Raw genomic sequence first — 19,264 nt, 5'->3', positions numbered from 1 at the left:
GTACTGACTACCTTATAGCAGGCCAGGAAGACTCTAGGACCAGCAAACTTCTTGTGAACATGAACAGCTTGGTAAAACCCTGGAAAGCACATTTGGGAAAACAAGTAGCAGATATTCTTCGAACTGGGTGCAAGTAATTTCTGCTTCAAAACTCACAGTGATGAACTTTGCCGTTTAATAACACTGCAGTGAAAGGTTTAGGTAGTTTGTATGTTTCCATTCATTGTGCTCCTAGCTGAAGTAATGAAGGCAGGCTCACCACCCTTTCTCCTTTCATTTCCCTAGACAGAAAACTTTGGGATCTGACTGTTTTTTTCCAGCAATGCACAGCCTTATCACACAAAATGAACTAGTGCATCATACTTAGGTCGCAAGTCAGTTTTTAATTTGAGCCTGATTCCATGTATCCAGAGAATCATTTTACAAGGCCAAACTGAAGACATGGATTAGTGTTTCCATACTTCAAGTCAGAGCCTGATATTAGCATGTATAAGCTGCTTACATATTGCATTCATTACTGGGGTGTAGTTTTCTTTATATAAGTGACCACTAACAGGCAGCAATTTCTTTCAGCTTTACAAGTGGCATAATAGTAGACAGGTATGTCAAACATAATAATTACCTAAAAGAGCTCAGATATTTTTATTTACCATCAAACGGTCGTTATGCCAATATAACATGCTGCTTTCTAGAGGACAATATTATCACACTGCTGAGCAGAAACTAACATGGGACTTAGATTGGACAAGGCTCTATAGATGTACATTGCTATCATCAGTGCTTAGTGATGAGGCCTGCTGCAAAAAGTAACTTGATTCCAAATCCAACTCTTGCTCTCCAAGGTCATTTTGCTCTTTCCTGTAGTACTTGAGTCTGTAACACCACACAAAGGTTTCACAACGATTACCACCAAAAAGCCTTACGCTAGGAAAGAGCCAAAACAAGCGAAGAACATCAGCTGCTCTACTGCCGAATTTGTAATTCTACAGAAGCTGCAGAGGTAGGCGGAAGTAAACGGGTTGGCTGGACTGTTTTAGATGAGGTAGCTATGAGAGAGATGTGGTACTGTGAGAGCAACCTGGCTATTCAAGCTGTGCTCAAGACCACTGCCATTTGATTTGCACTTAGTGCTTTCATTCTGCTTTATTTCTCTTGGTCATACTTGAGGTTAAGATCTGATCTTAGGCTGCCTTCCCATCGCACCTGAGGATTGCGTCCCCCCACAAAAACATAGGGGAGGTTAACACCTGCACTCTAGGTAGTAGTTCTGGTCTGCAAAAGCATTCTTTCTAAATCTCTTTTACCTTTCTCTATAGGAAGGGAGAGGTAGCTACTTAAATTGTTCCCTAACAAAGCATTTTGAGGAAAGTGTATTTCTAGACTCTGTCCGTGAGACAGGGGACTCATGAGCAAATGAAGCTCATTGGAATGCCTTCCCTCGTTAAATAAAGCGGAAATTACAATGGATCGGTCTGTACTTCCAGGTAGTTACAAGTGCCACTTCTGCATATTTCTGCTCCATGTCTACAACTTGGGCTCTCAAGAAAGAGGAGATATCTTAATTTAGCACTCCTTGAGTGGTGCATGGAGTAGCTAGGAAAACCTTAAGCTAATGCACAAGGATGTCTGTTCCAGGCTACATTCAGGCCATCAGTTTGTTCTTTTTATCACTGAGAACCTGAAAAAATCAGCTTCATTAATTCCATTTGTCACTGTTTTTCCTTTAACTTTGTATTGGTTGAACAGCTGAAAAATCTTCAGGTCATTTGGAAATGGATGACAGGCAGATATTTACAAAATGAAAGCACTGCTTTTCTCCCAACTGTGGGTAAATAGTGTTTCTTCCCCTTCCTTTTCAAGTGCTCCCCTTCTCCATTGCCATTGATTTTCCTCTTCCTTTCTATTTATTTGTTGTTGCTAAAGTGGTATCCAACTATATGGCATCTCCAACAAGCCATTTAATTAATGCAATAAAACACATTTTAACAAGGATATTTGGCTTAATTTATATTAAGTTTATAGAAGTTAAAGCATAACAACTGCTTTCTTTATAGTCTTCAGGCTGTCTGCACAAAAAGATTGACGATCTTCCTTCCAAGTAGCAATAAAGATGTGCACATTAATTTACAGTCTGTTCTCAAAGGGCCTCTCAGTATAAATGAAAATCAAGTGAAGGTTTATAACTAAGTTAAGGAACATGCTTTTCAACACAGGTCATTTTACCTGCGAGGCATCCCATTTACCAGTGATCATATTCCACTTTGGTTTACAGTCAGTATTGTATTAAAGCAAAATTCCATGTTTCAATTTTTGTGCCAGATGGATGGTTTTGTGGAGAGAGTAAACAGCTGCATAGTTCCTTCTGTGGGCGAAAATTATTTGTTACAGGGTCATTCACAAGTATTTCCAGCAACTGCTAGGAGAAATACCATCTGTAACGCAAATATTCATACCCCAGCATGTTCTCTTAAGACCTACTGTAATACAGCGATTAATGACTACCATACTGCAAACACTGCTGTGTGCAAAGATAGCCATCAATATATCACACTTCAAATATCTCAAAAATGGGTGATATCCATACACACACATTTTAGAGGGTTATGTAAAGCAAGTGAGGTGTTGGGGGGGTGACCCTAAAAACATTCAACCAATTTATTTTCCTAGTTTCCTTTTTTTTGAATCTCTAATTTATTTGCTCATAGCTGTATAATTAAGTGTTATTCCCTCCACTAGTTAGAAACAACACACATTTTATTCCAACTACTAGTTCTCGTTTAATGGCTTTGCTCTGTACAGTAACAGGTATTCCATAAGTATGGAATTTAATTTCAAAATACAAAATGAAAGCATATGAGGGTGAGTCAACACTGCAAGTTGACTTTTTATTGATATCTCTGTCTGCTGATCTGGTATCTGAATTAACAGAGAAGAAAAATCAAAGAATAAAGTTCCAACTCAGACTACCACATACAATCTATTTGTTCTGCAGTGTTAAAATCCAAGTAGTCTATCTGAAAATAAGTATTGAAAATTAGTCAACATGAACTGCAGAAATCAAGTTAGAACGGTTACTGATTAAGGTACTGATGAGAAAGTTTAAGTGATCATTATGTGACTCAGGAAAGGAAATAAAAAAAAGTTATTTTCTTGTGTACTGGTATCTGAAAAGATGAGCATGAGACAGGGCAAGATGACAACTGTTTTCCTAGCAGGAGCTGTTACATATTTCTCGGAACAAGTACACATGGTCATGGCACAGTAAATTAACAAAAAAAACCCAAAACCCTACCACAGAAGATATCTCTTTCTAAGAGGAATTGTTTTGTAGATGTGTTCAGTATCAAATATCTAGTGATCCTCTTTGTGCCCATCTGTCATAGGTGTCACAGTAATATAAATAGCACTAACGTGGAAAAGAAGATGTATTTGCCCAATACAGAAGTGGCTGGACAGCTTCTTTCATTACAAGCACCCACCTTAAAAGATGTCCTCATGAACAACCCTACAACACCCAAACGGATAAGGTGGCTCAGGAGCAGTAGCAATCACATACCAAGCAGTAGCAATAATGCATCACTTGGAAATCCTGCATAAGGATTAAATAAAAGCATTTACCCACAAGACAAATCTGGAAAGCTGTGGAAAATTTGTAATAGTGCGGGCAATTGCTTGAAGGAGAAGCACATTTAAGTTTCCACAGCAGCAAACTTGGTATTGCTGGTCAAAATAGCTCTCGAGCAACTGTGCAGCATGTGTAGCCATTAACATATGGTCACTCTTGCAACATGGACCCCAAAGCATCAAATTAGTTCATTAAATGGCCATTGCAAGTGCACAGCCTTAACCCCAATGTAGTAACATATCATTACTAATGCTTCTTCCTCTTCTGCTCCTGGCAAACAGCTAAGGAAAATGTATCTACGCACAACCTCGTGCAGTGCTCTTTGGAAAATGGCTCACTGCTATAAAGAACCAGTTCTCTCTGTAGTGTTTACTGTGTCTCATGATTTTTCCATGCAGCTTGATGTAAGTTTTCTTTGAATTAATATAATTCATCTGATGTGCTCTCTGAAGAACCCCCCAAACCTGGAAGAGTTAGTGTGTTATTTGTTAAGTGTTACAGCACATTCTTTTTTGTACTTAAAACTTCAATTAAAAATACTCAAAACATTTACACTGATGTGAGGTTTGGGATCTATTTTTAAAATTTTAAACCACACAATCCTCAAACCACATGCACATTAGTTCTTTTTAAATTAATAAACCACACGCATTACAGACATCAGGCTTTTGCTTCAACAGTCAGGCATAGTCAGGCAAATGGAGAAAAGCATTTAGCTAATAAGGCAACCATGATGTTATTTTTCTACTAACTTGTGAAAAAAATGTCCATTTTGTATGAAAATGTACAGATTAAACACAGAACAAGTTCTGTTAATTTATGCTAATCCAATAACTGATTGAAATTCAATGCTGCAAAACCTTACATGCAGGTACTTGCAGGTATTTAATTCCCCATTAAAACACATACATGAAATTTTACAGGTTTGAGGTCTAAAATGATACTTACCAGGTCCTTAACTATTCCTTTGATTTGTGGGATGCAAGGGATGAAAATAGGTATTTTTGGTATGTGGAAAATGCCTTACCTATAAATGCTCAGAACTTAGACAGCTGCTTGTGTTGGTCCCCATGCTTAAAACCAAACCCAACAAGTTATCAGAGACTTACCTTTGCAACTCTGTTGTAGTTGAACTTATTCTTCAGTATACTGTAAAACTGTACCTCTGAGGCCTAACTTACTTTCTTCATACAGTAATGATGTGATAAATATTGCCATCACACTTTTGTCTTGCAGCTTGCCATGAGAAAGCCATGATGTACCACTTTTAAATGCACAGGTCTGAGTCCTGAATTAAAATTTTGTTTTAGGAGATTGTCCAGCACTGGCTTATGTTGTCATGGCAGCACTACACCTGACATAAAGCTGCTACATGGTACCAATGTAGAAGGACAATATACAATACAAATTCTGGTAGCTCAGATTCTCAGGACTGTGGCTCTTCTGTATTTGAAAAATTCTAAGTCTAGCTCTGAAAATACTAACTCCAATTCATTCATAATATGGCTCCTTAGGAGAAAATCACGTTAACAACATGTGTACACATTCCTAATATAAAAACAATGATTATAAACAGAACTAATTCTGAATCAGAAGCTTCATGTACAGCATTGGAAATACAAACTACAAGCACTGAACCCAACTGTCAAATTCTGCCAACCCTTGCTTGTCCCGTGCAATGCAGTCCCAAATCAGAACGGTATCAGCTGTATCCAACTTAGGTCATTTTTAGGCTCTTTGTATCTCAAGGAGAAAGAAGTGATGGCCCCTTGGGCCAAAGAAGGGAACAAAGCACCTGTAAGGAGAAAGGTGACTGGCTGCAGTGGAAGAGGGATGAAAAGAAAGCAGTAATAATATTTGGGAGTATATGAGAAGGGGACAACATAAAAAGGAAAAGGAACAGCGTGGAAACAGCATGGTAACAGCAAGAAAAAGCACTGGAAACAGATGCAGAAATCTAATACCCCTCTCTCATGCAGCACCCTGTGAAAGGAATAAGAGTATTTTGAGAGGATGCTTTCACCTTCTTAGGAAGCATAAAGGACCTGCCACTTTCAGAAAAAAACAAATCAACAGGACCTGTCATCAGATCTGGTACAGCAAATCCTATGACCCTTCAAAGCATTGTGGCATCTGGGTTAATCTGCAATGTGCAATCATTACAAATCTTCCTGTGCTCTTTGTTTTGGCTATAACAGGGCCTTCGTGAATGGTCTGCGCACTGATTCATCAAGACTAGTCTGTAATGTGTTATCTTTAAATTTTTTTACAAAATACATTTGATATTGATTTAGAGATTGTATCTCCATTCAGGCTCTGACTGCTGACCATAGCTTATGCTAAGAACACAGAATTCACTAGAGGAAGCACAAAAAGAAATAAAATGTCCAAGGATTCCTGAGGAAAGTAAAGTTAGCAGCAGACAGGAGAAAATCACAGCCCTACATTAGGCAGCCACTGCCGTACATTCTACCTCTGACACTACTGGGGGAAACCTGTCACCTCAAGTTTATTTTCTTTGAATTGAAAAAAAAAATAAAAATCAGTTTTTGTATATCAAGAAGCAACAGTTACTGCAGTCCCCATAACAAGGAGGACAAAAGGTCTATTGTTTAATGATTTCAATTAAATTAGCAAATGGCAGAAAATTAAGCAGCATTCCGAGCATTTCAGTGTTGCGTGGGGCTCCTTTCAGTGGATCTAAATGCCTGAAAAGGTCTTTCCAGCTTGAACCACTGGCCGATGCACAGCATACTCTAACCATAAGCCCTTGTGCTTCTGGCAGAGATAGGCATAGTGTTAGTAAAAGCAGTTACATATTACATTTACCAATACTTCACTATTTTAGCAGTCTTTGACATTATTTCTTGGTCTTCATAACACCAAGACACGTCAGTATTTAAGAGACAAGCTTCTTCTTCTTCCATGCTTAGCTACAGAACTAGAACTCCAGTCATCTTCCCTAGCAGTCAAAATTAGTCTACAGTGAAGAGCACAAAAACCCCTAATATCTTACCATTTCAAGCCTACAGAACTTCATGCTCTGGCTATGAATTTGATACCAAATTACACAGTTTGTATTTCAAATAGCCTAACACTGATAAATGAACAATACTTGGTACTGTTTGACATTACTGGGAAAGAATTATAACATTGGTGTTACAATTATTGCTGTACTTTTTCACCCTTCCTTTACTGGGGGGGATTTTTCTCATAAGTTCTCAGTATTACTAGCAAACAATCAGCTCCAGAGGGGTTAAAAGCAGTTAAAAAAAACACAACTAACTGCAGGCAGGCTAGTGCTGTTCTACAAAATGAAGTCACGTCCAATGAACAGAGCTGATGAAGAATAAATGACAAACTGCTGGTAGCTTCTCTACGATGTACGACACTAACAGTTAGAATTTTAATGAGAAGTAAAACAAGAGTCTAAGAAGTATATACTATCCTTTTTTCTTCCCTAGGAATAAGAAAGTAGGTTCTACCTATTTAGATAACAACTTTCCTCAAAGAGATTCATTGACATGTGATCAGATAAGTGCCTTAGATGAACAGGAGACATTGCTGTAAGGTTTAACAAGGACGTTCTCAGTAAGAACTGGATAGAATCTAGATCTTGTTTCCAACACAGCCCTGCCAGATTCCCAGATGTAATGATCCTTAAAATAAACTGTAAGATATACATCTCCCTCTTGATACCCTTGTGTACGGCATTCCTACCTAGTGCAAGGAAGAAGGCAAATAAAGGTCATTTTCACATCTGAATCAAGGTCATATCTCTAGGAAGGTTACTAAGCACAAATTAATGCCAGGTCTTTGAAATGGAAGTCGGCTGTGTAGCAAAAGAAAAAAAGATAATCAGCAAATAATTTTAAAATGTTCTGGAAATACACTTGTAACTAATTTTAATAATTTTTTCAGGAACTATATTTTAGAATATACAGTATGTTAAAATATTTGCTATTAATAGGCAAGTTTTACAGAATCTTTATCATCAAAATATGTGACACTTTCTCCATTAATTAAAGGTTAAGTTGATTGTAGGAACAACGCCATCCTAACAAGTAAGTTACCACAAATTATATATGAATTTGCGGCCTGCATCATACATGGGTTCCAAGTGACTGACAGCAGCCCTACCCAGCCTTCAGAATTACAGCTTGTTTCACCCCTGCACTACGTCTGGAATTACAAGGACGTGAAGCATTACACAGTAATATTGTACAAGGCAGTATTTTAGGAGCAATGACAAAAATCAGTTAAATGGATAAAATCCAACTAGGATTACATTTGCACGTAACTGTCTGGACTAAACAGTTTGCATTAAAACCATGTTCTATCACGTCTAGAAGTACTTCATGTCTTGCTAACAGTTCCTTCCAGCTAAATGCTAATCAGCATTTCTTGATACTTGACACTTAAGTGTTTTTGTGATTTTTTTTTTAAGATAGAGAACAACAGAAAAGCACAGAATTAAATAAAGATCAGTTCTTTCATACTGAAATCTTTCCTTCCCTCCCAATGATTACTTTTGACCTGACGCATAGGAGTACCTGGTAAAGCATGAATATCATTGGAAAGTAACTCCATGCAAGCAATTTCTCAGAAATATATAAATCACATCCAAGATCTGGTAGCTCACTGATGGCAGACAGAGAACCCAAATGTTATTTATACAGCAAATAAGAAACGCATTAGAACATGACAGCATTATACAGCTACACATTTTGTATTCAGACAACAAGAAGACAACTTCCATTCATCTGTTTACTTCACAAGTTTGCCACATACTACGAGGGATCACTTTATCATACAGTTAAACTAGATGAGAAACTAGTTTAAAAAAGAAAAAAAAGAGGGGGCAGGTGAGAAAGACCAAAGAAATGTTTCCACTTTTAAGGGCTTATCCAGAACATGAATGCAGCGAAATGATGACTCTTTCTAATTTGACAGGGAGAGGGGGAAAAGAAAATGAATTTCCACACAGATGTCTTGAGGATGACAGCTGAGTCCCTTTCTCAAAACATCTCAAACACATTACATAGAGGTTTTCAAAGCTTCTAGTACAAAGCCCTTACACATTACACCGTATTTGTACCACATCTAGCACAACAGGTTACCAAGCCACAGCAAGCTCGAACAGAAACAACTCCACCCTAAACAATCCTTCATATATGTTAGATTATATGCTGTAAATTCCCTCTGTCCATATAGCTTCTGGATCCTAACTACTGTGGCACCAGGATTCTTACATTTTATGTTTTGTACACAGATGCTATAAACACTTGTTACAGAGGTTAAATCCAAAACCTGTAGAGCATTGAGGCAACGTGGGAAAGAAAAGCAGAGCAGGAAAAATCCAAGACAAACAAACAGGTCTTAGAACAGAGCACCCCTTCACAAACTGCTATTGCTCCGTCACAAATAATGCATTGGATTTCCATTTGAACAACCAAAAGCTCAGGTGCATGTGACTTTTTTTGTATTTGGTGCCCAGTGTTTATCTGATTGCCTAACATTTCATGTTCATGGTCCAACTGCCTATGTGCCAAGGTTTATCACTGCTGCTTTTGTGCCTATTTACTCAGGTTAACTTGGCATTTGTCTTCCTGTGCATGAAAGAGTCACGCTGAGAAGCTCTGTCACACCTTGTCTCTTTTAAAAGCAGAGATGCTGAGTACCTGCTGTCCATCCCCCCAGAACTGAGTTGTCAGCGACTCAATTCCCTCTTCTCTTTTTTTGAGGATCCAATGGCAATACTGAAATATAAGCAGTTCATGCAGACCTTAAAATTTAACAGAAATTCCCCTCGAACATTCAGAAACATCACTACTAACATTGAAATAACTTCTGCAAACAAGATACTAAAACATTGTGACGAAGCAATGTTGCTGAGCACTCAAGACTGCTGCACACAGAGACAGGCAAGTGTTTAAACATTATTAGACTTACTGCACGCTTTTTATGCTTTAGTTAATCAACACATGGAGGAAACCTGCAAGGAACACTTACTGAAAGGCACTAGTAAAATCTGTTCTGTACTATCATTTTCAGAGCCTACATTTTGCTATGTGAGAAAAACAATGCAGCATTCCCTTATCCATAGGTATTAAACTATAGTGAATTACTATTAAATTAGTTGTACCTCTATACTAATTCTCACACAGTTTACTAGCTCTTCAGGTCCTCTATAGTGCTGGTTCATGATCCAGTCAACTATGGCTACTACAAATGCTTTACATTTTTTACACCTTCTTGCTTGAAGAGAAATAAAGCAGCCAATGATCTTCACAACCCACAAATTGATTCCAAGTTTCATCCTTGCAATGCAGAAGAATCTTTCCAATACAGGCAGCATTAGTTTAAAAACAAAACAAAAAAAACAAAAAAGAGCTTTCAGTGAAGGTAAAAAGTATTTGCTTTTTAATATGCACTTAAGTCACAGTATTTGGTTTGAGATCATTACACCAGGTAACATTTTCATTGTATTCTCGAAGTATTTTCTATGAGCCTGTCTAAACATTGAAGGCATAGGCGTTAACTAAGGGAAACGAAAAACTGCTTTAAGAACAAAAATAAAGCCAGTGATCAACATTCTTTCTATTCATTTATATCAGTGGTTGCACAAGACATTGTTTTTCAAAATTTAAAAGCCATCACCATAAGCAAACGAAATCAAAGGAACCACACACTTCATTGTTTTTCTAGCAGTCCTTACCTGATGTCAACAGTAAAATGCAACCCAAATCTAATCATACGATTTGAAATTATCTTACAAATTTTAGATTTAGGCTATTTTCTGCATCTTGTATCATTCTAGCAAAAAAAAATCATTAAGGAAAAACAATCATTTAATGCAATTTCTATTAACAGAACAGAAATACATTACAAAAGAGCAGCTACCGAAGAGCATACTGAAATGAATACAGACCTGGTGCACTACCAAACTTTTTGCTGACAGCTATGTATATTTAAAGAGATTATTCAAGTCAAAACTCAAGGAGAAATTGAGGTGTGAGAACAGCTGTTAAAGTATTAACTGTGTCCGGTAACAGTTTATACAGCACACACACATACTGGTTCTTTCTGCAGTATTTATTTGCAAGGCTGTAGCACTGAGAGTTCTCCTTCTACAATAAATTACTTACTATGATACAGTGTATAGAACAATGGTGAAACATTTCTTGACAACTCAAAAGACAGACATACTGCAAAAGTCCACGCCTCTGAAAATGAGAAATGGAGACAACAGCCTCCTTGCATCTTCATTAGCTAGATCCTTTCTCTTCTTTGGCAACAGAAGCCTCCACAGGAGTATCTTCCAAATCTTTGCTTGACTTCTCTTTCTCTTCGTTTTCATCTTCTTGAGGGTAAAGATCTGGGTATTTTTGCATGCATTCCTGCATGGCACGGAATTGGTCCACACAGTCTGATCCCTTTATTTCTTCTGTGCTATAGTGGAAACAAGAAAAGGCTGACTTGAACTGCTCCCCACAAGGACCACTAGCCATTCCACCCAGACACGGGCAGTTCCAATTGATATCTCCATTGGGCAATATCAAGCCTGAACAAACAAAAGAGAGAAGAAAAGTTAAATGTTCCTTTCAAAAATTAATTTCATTCAATGAAAGCTGCTAAGCTGCAGGTGTAAGTGGAAGTATTAGTAATACCATACTAATTCTGTAGCTTCAAGAGTACAAAACACCTCATGTTTCCTGGCCCATTTGTTTCTCTCTGATCTTTATGATCCATTATTGGGCACAAGCAAGACTGGTTCTATATCTATGCCTGAATTAAGGCTCTGTCCCTTGACCACAGACCACTTAGAATATTCTAAGGCAACTCCAAAAGAAATCAGAGTCAAGTCAATCCACTTGCCAGACTCTGTCAGGGAAGCATGAAAGCCTTAAAATCACATCACACAGGACATAAGAATTTAATTCCTGTATTAAAATTAGAATTCTTTTAAATCAAGCTGAATGGATGCTTTTATTTCTTTGTTTTAGATGAACTCTGGAACACTAATCCAGGACTTCTCCCCTCAAAATTTGAGCAGGAAATCCATAATAACAAAAAAAGAAAATCAGTTTCTTTTAAGACATGCAAAGATTAAGTCTCATACGGCAGAACAAAAGGAATAGTGAGAGCATGACTGTCTGATCCCAGAAATCAAACAGCACTTTAGATGACATCTGAAAGTGAGTTAGGTTGCATTCTAGACCCTAAATAAACTGAAGTAGCTGGAAATTTCTGCTCCAGAACAATTAGTCATCACAGAAATACTTTAATGATGGAATGGCATGGTGGAGATATAAACGGGGAATATGCTCTTTGATATATCAGCTGATTTGCATGATGGAGTTCAAGCAGAAAGCCAGAGAACTCATTTTCTCTGTACATTTTAGAAAATCCTTTAAACAGTCAGGTAGGAAAATTTAATATGATGGACCTGTTAATGTGCACTTCTGAGGTTGCTATTAATAAGCAATACAACTTCATTCCCTTTCTCTACTTTGTGAGAATGTACATGTAGTTATGTTCATCAATGAAGAACAATGAAGAAAAATGCTCTGCAATCCAAGCCGGTTTATTCTTCACTTCAACAGTTTTCTCCCCTCCACTCCAACAGAAGACTTCCCTAACTTCATCGCCAGGCTGATTTCCTGCAGGAGCGTAAAACTGAAGTTTAAGTACTTTCCCTTTAGAGGAAGGTATGCAACTACCATTATTAGATCGTAAGTCTGTAGAAGTTCTGATCTGAACAAGAAATTATATTTAGGGCCTGATGGAACTTAAGATCACCTAAATTACTCCCACAGATTTTAATATGCCTACTTCATGTCTTTGTCCTGTGAGATCATGAAGTTCCAGATATGCTTATTGTTGTATTAACAAGAACAAAAGGAAAATTTTACTCAATACTTCGCTCTCAGTCACACCAGTTCAGCAGAAAATTTCACTAAGTCAAATCTCAGTGCTGATCTCCTTTTCATTCAGAAGGTAAGTCTCCTCAGCATGACTTTGTCAACTACAATATTGTCATTTTTCATAGATTAAGCTTTATTCAGCACGACAGTTTTGTAAAATATCTGCATTAATCACTGTACCGACAAGATATACCTAGTACAGTGCATCGGGGCACCTAGCTGTCTGGAGGAGAAACAGAAAAGCTAAGACAAGGAGATGGATGGCTGGTGCCAGATTTCTTCTTGCCAAAGATGACAAAGGAGAAAGAAGGGATGTTGACCATACAGTATAGAAGAAAATTGGCTTGCTTTGTTAACTAGACTTTGAAGTCCTATATTCTTCCTAACATCAGCCAGTCATTTTTTCAATACTTAAAAAAACAGAAAACACAAGAGGAGCTTTGAAAGGTTCTTGAAGATTACACAGCAACAAAATTACTTATAAAATATTTATCTTTAATAAATACAAATTATTCATTTTGGAATCAGAACTGCTTGTGAGCATGCAAATTTTAACCATAATAGAAGAGTTACCTGCTAAACAGTACATTCCTGGATATCACATAAATACCAGTTGGTACCTATGTGACTGAGGTGGCACCAGTGTCTTATGTTGTTCGGACAGAAACCACACTTTAAAAAGCAGATAAATAACACAAACATTTCCTTGCTGATAATTACAACAGGATGCACACTTAAATGATTCAGTGTGTCAGTTAGATAATAACACAGTTAAAATGGAAGCAGTCTTCCCAAGTCACAAGTCTGCAATAGACAAGGTTACCATCTTTAATTCTCCGAATTAACACTTCTTTCAAATGCAGCCTGAATGTCACTGATCCAGTGGGATATAAATTATTTGAGCCTGTACTTGGGGGAAGAAAAAACACCTGTTTACATCACAGGAGATCAAGGCTTGGGTTAGCAATCAACTGGTAACTTCTCTTAGCTCGTGGGATCTGCTAATATCACGGACAAATGCGGAAATATTTGCGTTGCCTACTGAAATCTCATAGCTGATAGGACAGAAGTCAAAAAAAACCCCACCACCATACAGCTTTATTTTCTTCCAAGGGAAACAAAGCACAAGTTTTCTTGAGCAATCTAATAACTAAATAGACTTCTCAAATACGAATGTCTGTTAATGCCAGATGCTACGTAAGAACAAACCAATAGTAGAAAACTACATGTTTATCTTAAGGATGGGAAAGGCTCCTACAAAAAAAAGCAACACCAAGTAAATTAAAAAAAATCAGTTGTATTAAAAAAATACAGATTATTATGTATCTATATGATAAAACTATTCTTTCTCAATATGACTGTTCTGTATACAGTACAGCAGAGAAGATAAAAAGAGACAAAACAGGGGATTATGCCACAAAAATTGAACACTGGAAACCAAGTCTTCTATTCAAAGTAGAAACTAAATTAGAAAAGCCTTCCTGTTACTTTATGTATAAAGCCCTTTCCAATTTTCTTTTAAATAAAACCCACACAAACCAGAGCTTCTGCACTTCAACGTATTCTAGAACGTTTTGCCCGTATGTCTTTCCTGGCCACAAATTTCTCTCCCATTAGATGCAGCTCATTCTGTGATGTGTGAATTGTTTTGATCTGCTGCGTTGTAACCTGAGGCTGTTCAAGTGACAAGCTTTCAGAGAACCCTTAAAACATGGCAGCAACTAACCACATACTAAGAATAAACTTATTACAATTTTTAAACATCGAGTTTCACATTCTGAATTATACAGACACACATTGTCACTGCAAGGTGTCCCTGATGTAACCAGCTTCTGGCTTTCTCTGTTCTCTATAGTTCAGGAGGAAGGTGATCTAGCATACTGTAAATACAGGACTGTATACAAATACACATATCAGAGGAATCAAAGAATATGGCATTCATAAAAGGAAGAAGCAGCTCCTTTAATTTTTGCTAGTTTATAATCCAAATAAATGGCACAACACTGTGTACTCACCAAATACGTACAAACAGAAAAATAATAATTTGGGGTATAAGGACAGAGACAGAAGACAGAGAAACCCCTTCTTTAGAGGCGCCAAGAGAGTTGTATTTTATGTTTGCATTCTGAATCATCATACTACGTCTCTGTATTATCTCTGTGTTAGATCTGAGACAGGCAGCCTTTCCTCTTAAAATCCAGTGTCAAAAATAGATGCTTAGTTGTAGGACCAATATGCACCCTCATGCTGTGGCTACATACCCAGCTTTTGTTAATTGAATATCTTAATTATCACCAAAGAAAGACCATAAGTGATTGTAACAGGGAAGACGGGCAAACTTGAAACTACCACATGTAACATCAATACAGCTTGCGCGTTTTGATTGCATACCTTTATTTAGTTCAACAGCAAGCTTCTTTAGCTGCACACCACACAAGGCGGCTTAACAGGTCAGCGAACAATAAACTCTCCAAAGGTTTGTATGCGCTACAGATGTGATACCCAGAAAAAGTATCTTCCTTTGCTTTATTTCGCAAGCAGTCACCAGTTTTTCAGAGGGAACAGAATGCAACTGGCCAATGAAAAGCAATTGGGAAATTCATGGTGCCATTTAATCATTAGAGGCTGTTATCTCTTCACTTAACAGACCAATAATGGATTATAAATTTGTCTGAGACAGGAATTAAAAATTCAGATTTTGATTCATTTCCACATATCATACTGACCAGAGTAAATACCCTTAAAATTAGCTCGCCTCAGACACTGTTTTCCACATAAGGGTGAACTCCTTTACGTGAATCATTTGTATGTTCCATCTTCTGCCCAAGTCAAGGCAGTAACAGATATGTGCCACTTGGATTTTATTGCCTGTGGGTGTCTCGATTTGAAATCTTTAGCAGCTGAAGCACTGCTGTCATGACAAAGATGGTGACAAAGCCCAAAGCATAGACTGTGTCCACCACGTAGGCAGGTCTGGCATGGCATCGCAGCCAGAAAAACACAACCTGCCTGAAAACATGACAGGTAGAGGAATTCCTGACAGATACTAAGCTGCAGCTTTGAAACATCTTTCTGAAATAAGACACAGCCACCTTACGACCTAAGGCAACTTGATGTTTCTATATTCACTTCTCGTTATTCTCATGTGGGTCATTATAAAACTAACAGATTCTGTTCACATGAAATAAAATATTTGTGTATATATGTTTGCTGCACATACAGTTCTAATGAAACCAGGATAAACAGCTAGAGTGCAAGATCATTTTCACACAGCTCTATGTAAGAAAACAAAGTTATTTTAACGACACAGAAAGATACGGTTCAAATTAAACTACATATCACATCAGTTAACAAAGCATCCCGTGTGCTACAGCTGCTAAACAGTGCTTAAATGCTGCCCTCTAAAGGTCACACAGCCACTTGCATATCTTCAGTTTCTAACAAAATTTTAGTCTCAGTTGAGCTATAGGCAATGAAATCGCACAAAGTGAAAAGGGTAAAAGATGTATAAGCACAAAGGCAATTAAAAGAAAAAAAGAAACAACAATTTCACAGACATTCAGATCATTTTGTTAACCTAGGGCAAAATTTTGTTAATCATCATGATAGGAACAAGGTATTTCATTCACCCATTAGAAACAACCTAAAATACGCCCTATATAACCAAAATATTAAGAGTCAGTCTCAGAAATATTCTGATTTTTTAAGTCTCCTGAACTAATTCATTTTCAGGTTCGATGTACTTTCTGTAAGATCTATAATCTTCATTGAAAACTTGAACTCACCTCTCCTCAAGACAAGATCGTTACAGCTGAAAACTAGTGATTTGAACTTACCTGTCATATGAAATAAAAACATTTCACATCTACTGATTACATTGCCACTTGTACCATATAGGATAAGTGATAAACATATAATATTAAATAGGATAACAACAAGAATTTACACTTTTTAAGCCCTAACTATGTTAATACAAGAAAGAATTTTTTTTTTCCTGGATATCTCTGGTTACTAACTGAAATTATAAGCAATCAAGTGATGTATTTGAACAGGTCACTTTGAAAGACTGTGACAAATTCAGGAAAAAAAAGCCTGCCATTTGGAAAGCATGTCATTTGCACTGTCCTAATTTGGAACTTAGGACTGACAAGAGTTTGTGTGTTTATTTACTGAACAGATTTCTAAATTTACTAAATAGATTGCTTATTTAACGAATCAGTTGCCCTGCTATCAGTCTGTAAAAATGAATCAATAGTTTGCTCCTACTTCATACAAAATTTGGTGGTTTTGTTCTTTTTTGGGGATTGCCAGGTTATCATATATGTCATATGTCACTTCCTACTTCCAGCCTGCTTACTACTGACCTTGTTCTTCATAAGGGTCATCTGGGTCATCTGCAACCAGTTCAGCACTGCTTGGTGTTTCATGGTCCTCCTTGGTCACAAATATAATTTTGTCTTTTCCTGTCGCATAGGAGACAAAAAGCAAAAGTTCAGAGAAAGCTGAGACAGAATGAGTCATTTACAAAGCTGCTGAACAGCACGAGATGATGAGATATTCAACATGATGCTCTGGTGGTAATAGTGAATTAATTCTACTGTACTTATTTATCACCTTCAATTACAAGTTGTTGGTTCACAGGAACAAACATAGAAAAACAATCTGGAAAGTATTCACAGGGAAGGTGATAAAAACTATATAAAAAGACCTCGAAATAAGACCTACAATAAAATCAGTGGAAGTTAAAAAAGATTACGTAGTAATTTATCTAGAAAAATGGTGAAAGAAACTGAGCCTGTCCTCTTTGTACCACACTCATGTACCTGTAGGAAATTATTCTCATTAGTCAACAGGAAAAGAAAAAGACATAACCAATTAAATTGATTTACAATAAACATTTGCATAAAGCACAGTTAGGCAATGCAAACAAATGTCTACAGAGATTGCAACAAGTCCTCACTAAAGAGAAACAAGATAAAACAGGTACTTATTTCTAGAGGAGACGAGAATCAACTGTCAGGACTCACAGAAGCAGTAGAAGATTGCACATTATTCCTGAGCTGTGACAGCATTTAACATTCCTCAAAAAATTTTAATTTATTTATTTTTTTTAAAACACCAGCATTCCCCTCCCCACCCTAATGGAGGCAGGGACCAACACAGTGTGGTGACACGAGCTGGGTGCAAGCAACCCAAGAAAGGAGGTGGAGAACATGAAATAGTTTGGGAAGTGTTCTTTTAAAGCACTCATTTAAATAGTGTTAGCATACATAATAACAGATCGCCCATTTATTTGTCAGAATATACAGAAGCTACCTGAAATTCTTTTCCTCTGCAGTTCCAGTTTTCGCAGCAACAAACCGTAATGGCTGCAGATCACAGCACAGTTCATTGAACTGTGAAGTTAAAAAGTTGTTTTGAAACAAGCTCAAGCTACTACTCTCCTAGAAGGACTTGCTCAGCTGAAGGGGTTTAGACAAAAAAGGAGCAGTGAAAGCAAAACTATACAGAACTACAGGCAAGCGTTCAGTAGGATACTCATTAAGATCAGCAGTCTCCATTAGGGACCACTGCCATGTTTTGCAGTTATTATGTGAATTAAATACTGAAGAATACCTTAACGGTGTTGAACCAACTACACCGAACCGTGCTGCACACGTTACCAAGGGCAGAAAAGCACCAGGGTGTGCTTCCTGCTATCCGGTGCCACTCCTGATTTAACAACGAGGTTCTGAAGGGGAAAAAGGAGGCTTGGCTGGAAACCAGGGCAGAGTTTCCCAACAACTCTGTGAAACTATAAAAAATGTTCAGAGGCAGGAAGGTCACTACAAGGACGCAGACTATTCGAAATTAGTCGCTCCTTGCATCTCAATGTGACCTCAACCAGCAGCTGCTCAGTGATTCCCTTGGCTTTGCATTCAGACATGTCTCACACATTCAAACGTGTCTCAGAAGCAACTAAACCCAAGTTCTTTTTAGGAAGAAAACGACTGTCTTTTTTTTTTTTTTTCTGTCAATTCTGCGTTGTACTCCAGCACGCTTTACGCCACTGAACACCTCAGGATTTCTCATAGGAAAGTAGAAACACATGAACTCTAACCCCTATTACTCTAACTGTAACTTTGTAGGATGCCATCAGTCAATTTATTGATCTTATGATCCAGAATATTGTTAAATCAGGTTAAAACCATGAAGCAAAGAGGACTATAACTTAAGGCTGCCTCATCGCAGCATTCAAACAGCATTCAGCGTGCATCACCAGCTTTCTGAACTAGAGAAAAACAGCTTTTAAAACTAGAAAACGCTTCTTTCTCACGTCAAACCAGTCACGTTATCAAACGGGGAAGAAAAAAAAGCACCAAAAAACCAACCCCCGGGGCAGGAGGCGGCCAAGCCTCAGCAGCCCCAGGACCCCTGCAGCAGCCCAGGCCTGCCCCCCCACTCAGTGGCCGCTTTCCCTCCCCGGCACTCGGGCCCTGCCCGCCTCACCCCGCCCCGCCTCGCCTCCCGGCGGCCCGGCCGGAGCCCGGCGCACCTTCTTGCCTGCAGTAGGACATGGCGGCGCCGCGCACACCACGGCAACGGGCGGCGGCGCGCGGCTCCCCCCCTCACACACACACACTCCCGCCTCCGGAAGCGGCCGCCCGCCGCTGAGGCGCCTCCTCGCCGCGGCGGGAACGGAGCGACCAATCCACTCAGGACTACATCTCCC

At 38.2% G+C, this 19,264-nt stretch overlaps 2 protein-coding genes across 2 annotated transcripts in view; one reads left to right on the top strand and one right to left on the bottom strand.

The window, feature by feature from the left end:
* LOC308200708 (netrin-4-like) overlaps positions 1–4,179 on the top strand; it is a 54,803-nt gene extending 50,624 nt beyond the window's left edge. Inside the window, exon 10 of the mRNA XM_080606934.1 lies at positions 1–4,179. Within this exon, the coding sequence (XP_080463060.1) occupies positions 1–137 (137 nt within the window). The 3' untranslated portion in view covers positions 138–4,179.
* A 5,846-nt stretch (positions 4,180–10,025) lies between these two features.
* CHCHD4 (coiled-coil-helix-coiled-coil-helix domain containing 4) lies at positions 10,026–19,262 on the bottom strand. The gene is made up of 3 exons (XM_080606965.1): positions 19,088–19,262; positions 16,917–17,015; positions 10,026–11,189 (listed from the first exon to the last, which is right to left on the bottom strand). Exons 1-3 carry the CDS (start codon positions 19,107–19,109, stop codon positions 10,894–10,896), a joined length of 417 nt encoding a protein of 138 aa, XP_080463091.1. The 5' UTR covers positions 19,110–19,262; the 3' UTR covers positions 10,026–10,893.
* Positions 19,263–19,264: the final 2 nt, after the last annotated feature.

This window comes from Anser brachyrhynchus, assembly GCF_964034855.1.
Source record: "Anser brachyrhynchus genome assembly, chromosome: 10".
Taxonomy (NCBI): Eukaryota; Metazoa; Chordata; class Aves; order Anseriformes; family Anatidae; genus Anser; species Anser brachyrhynchus.
This window is presented reverse-complemented; position numbering and strand designations above follow the sequence as displayed.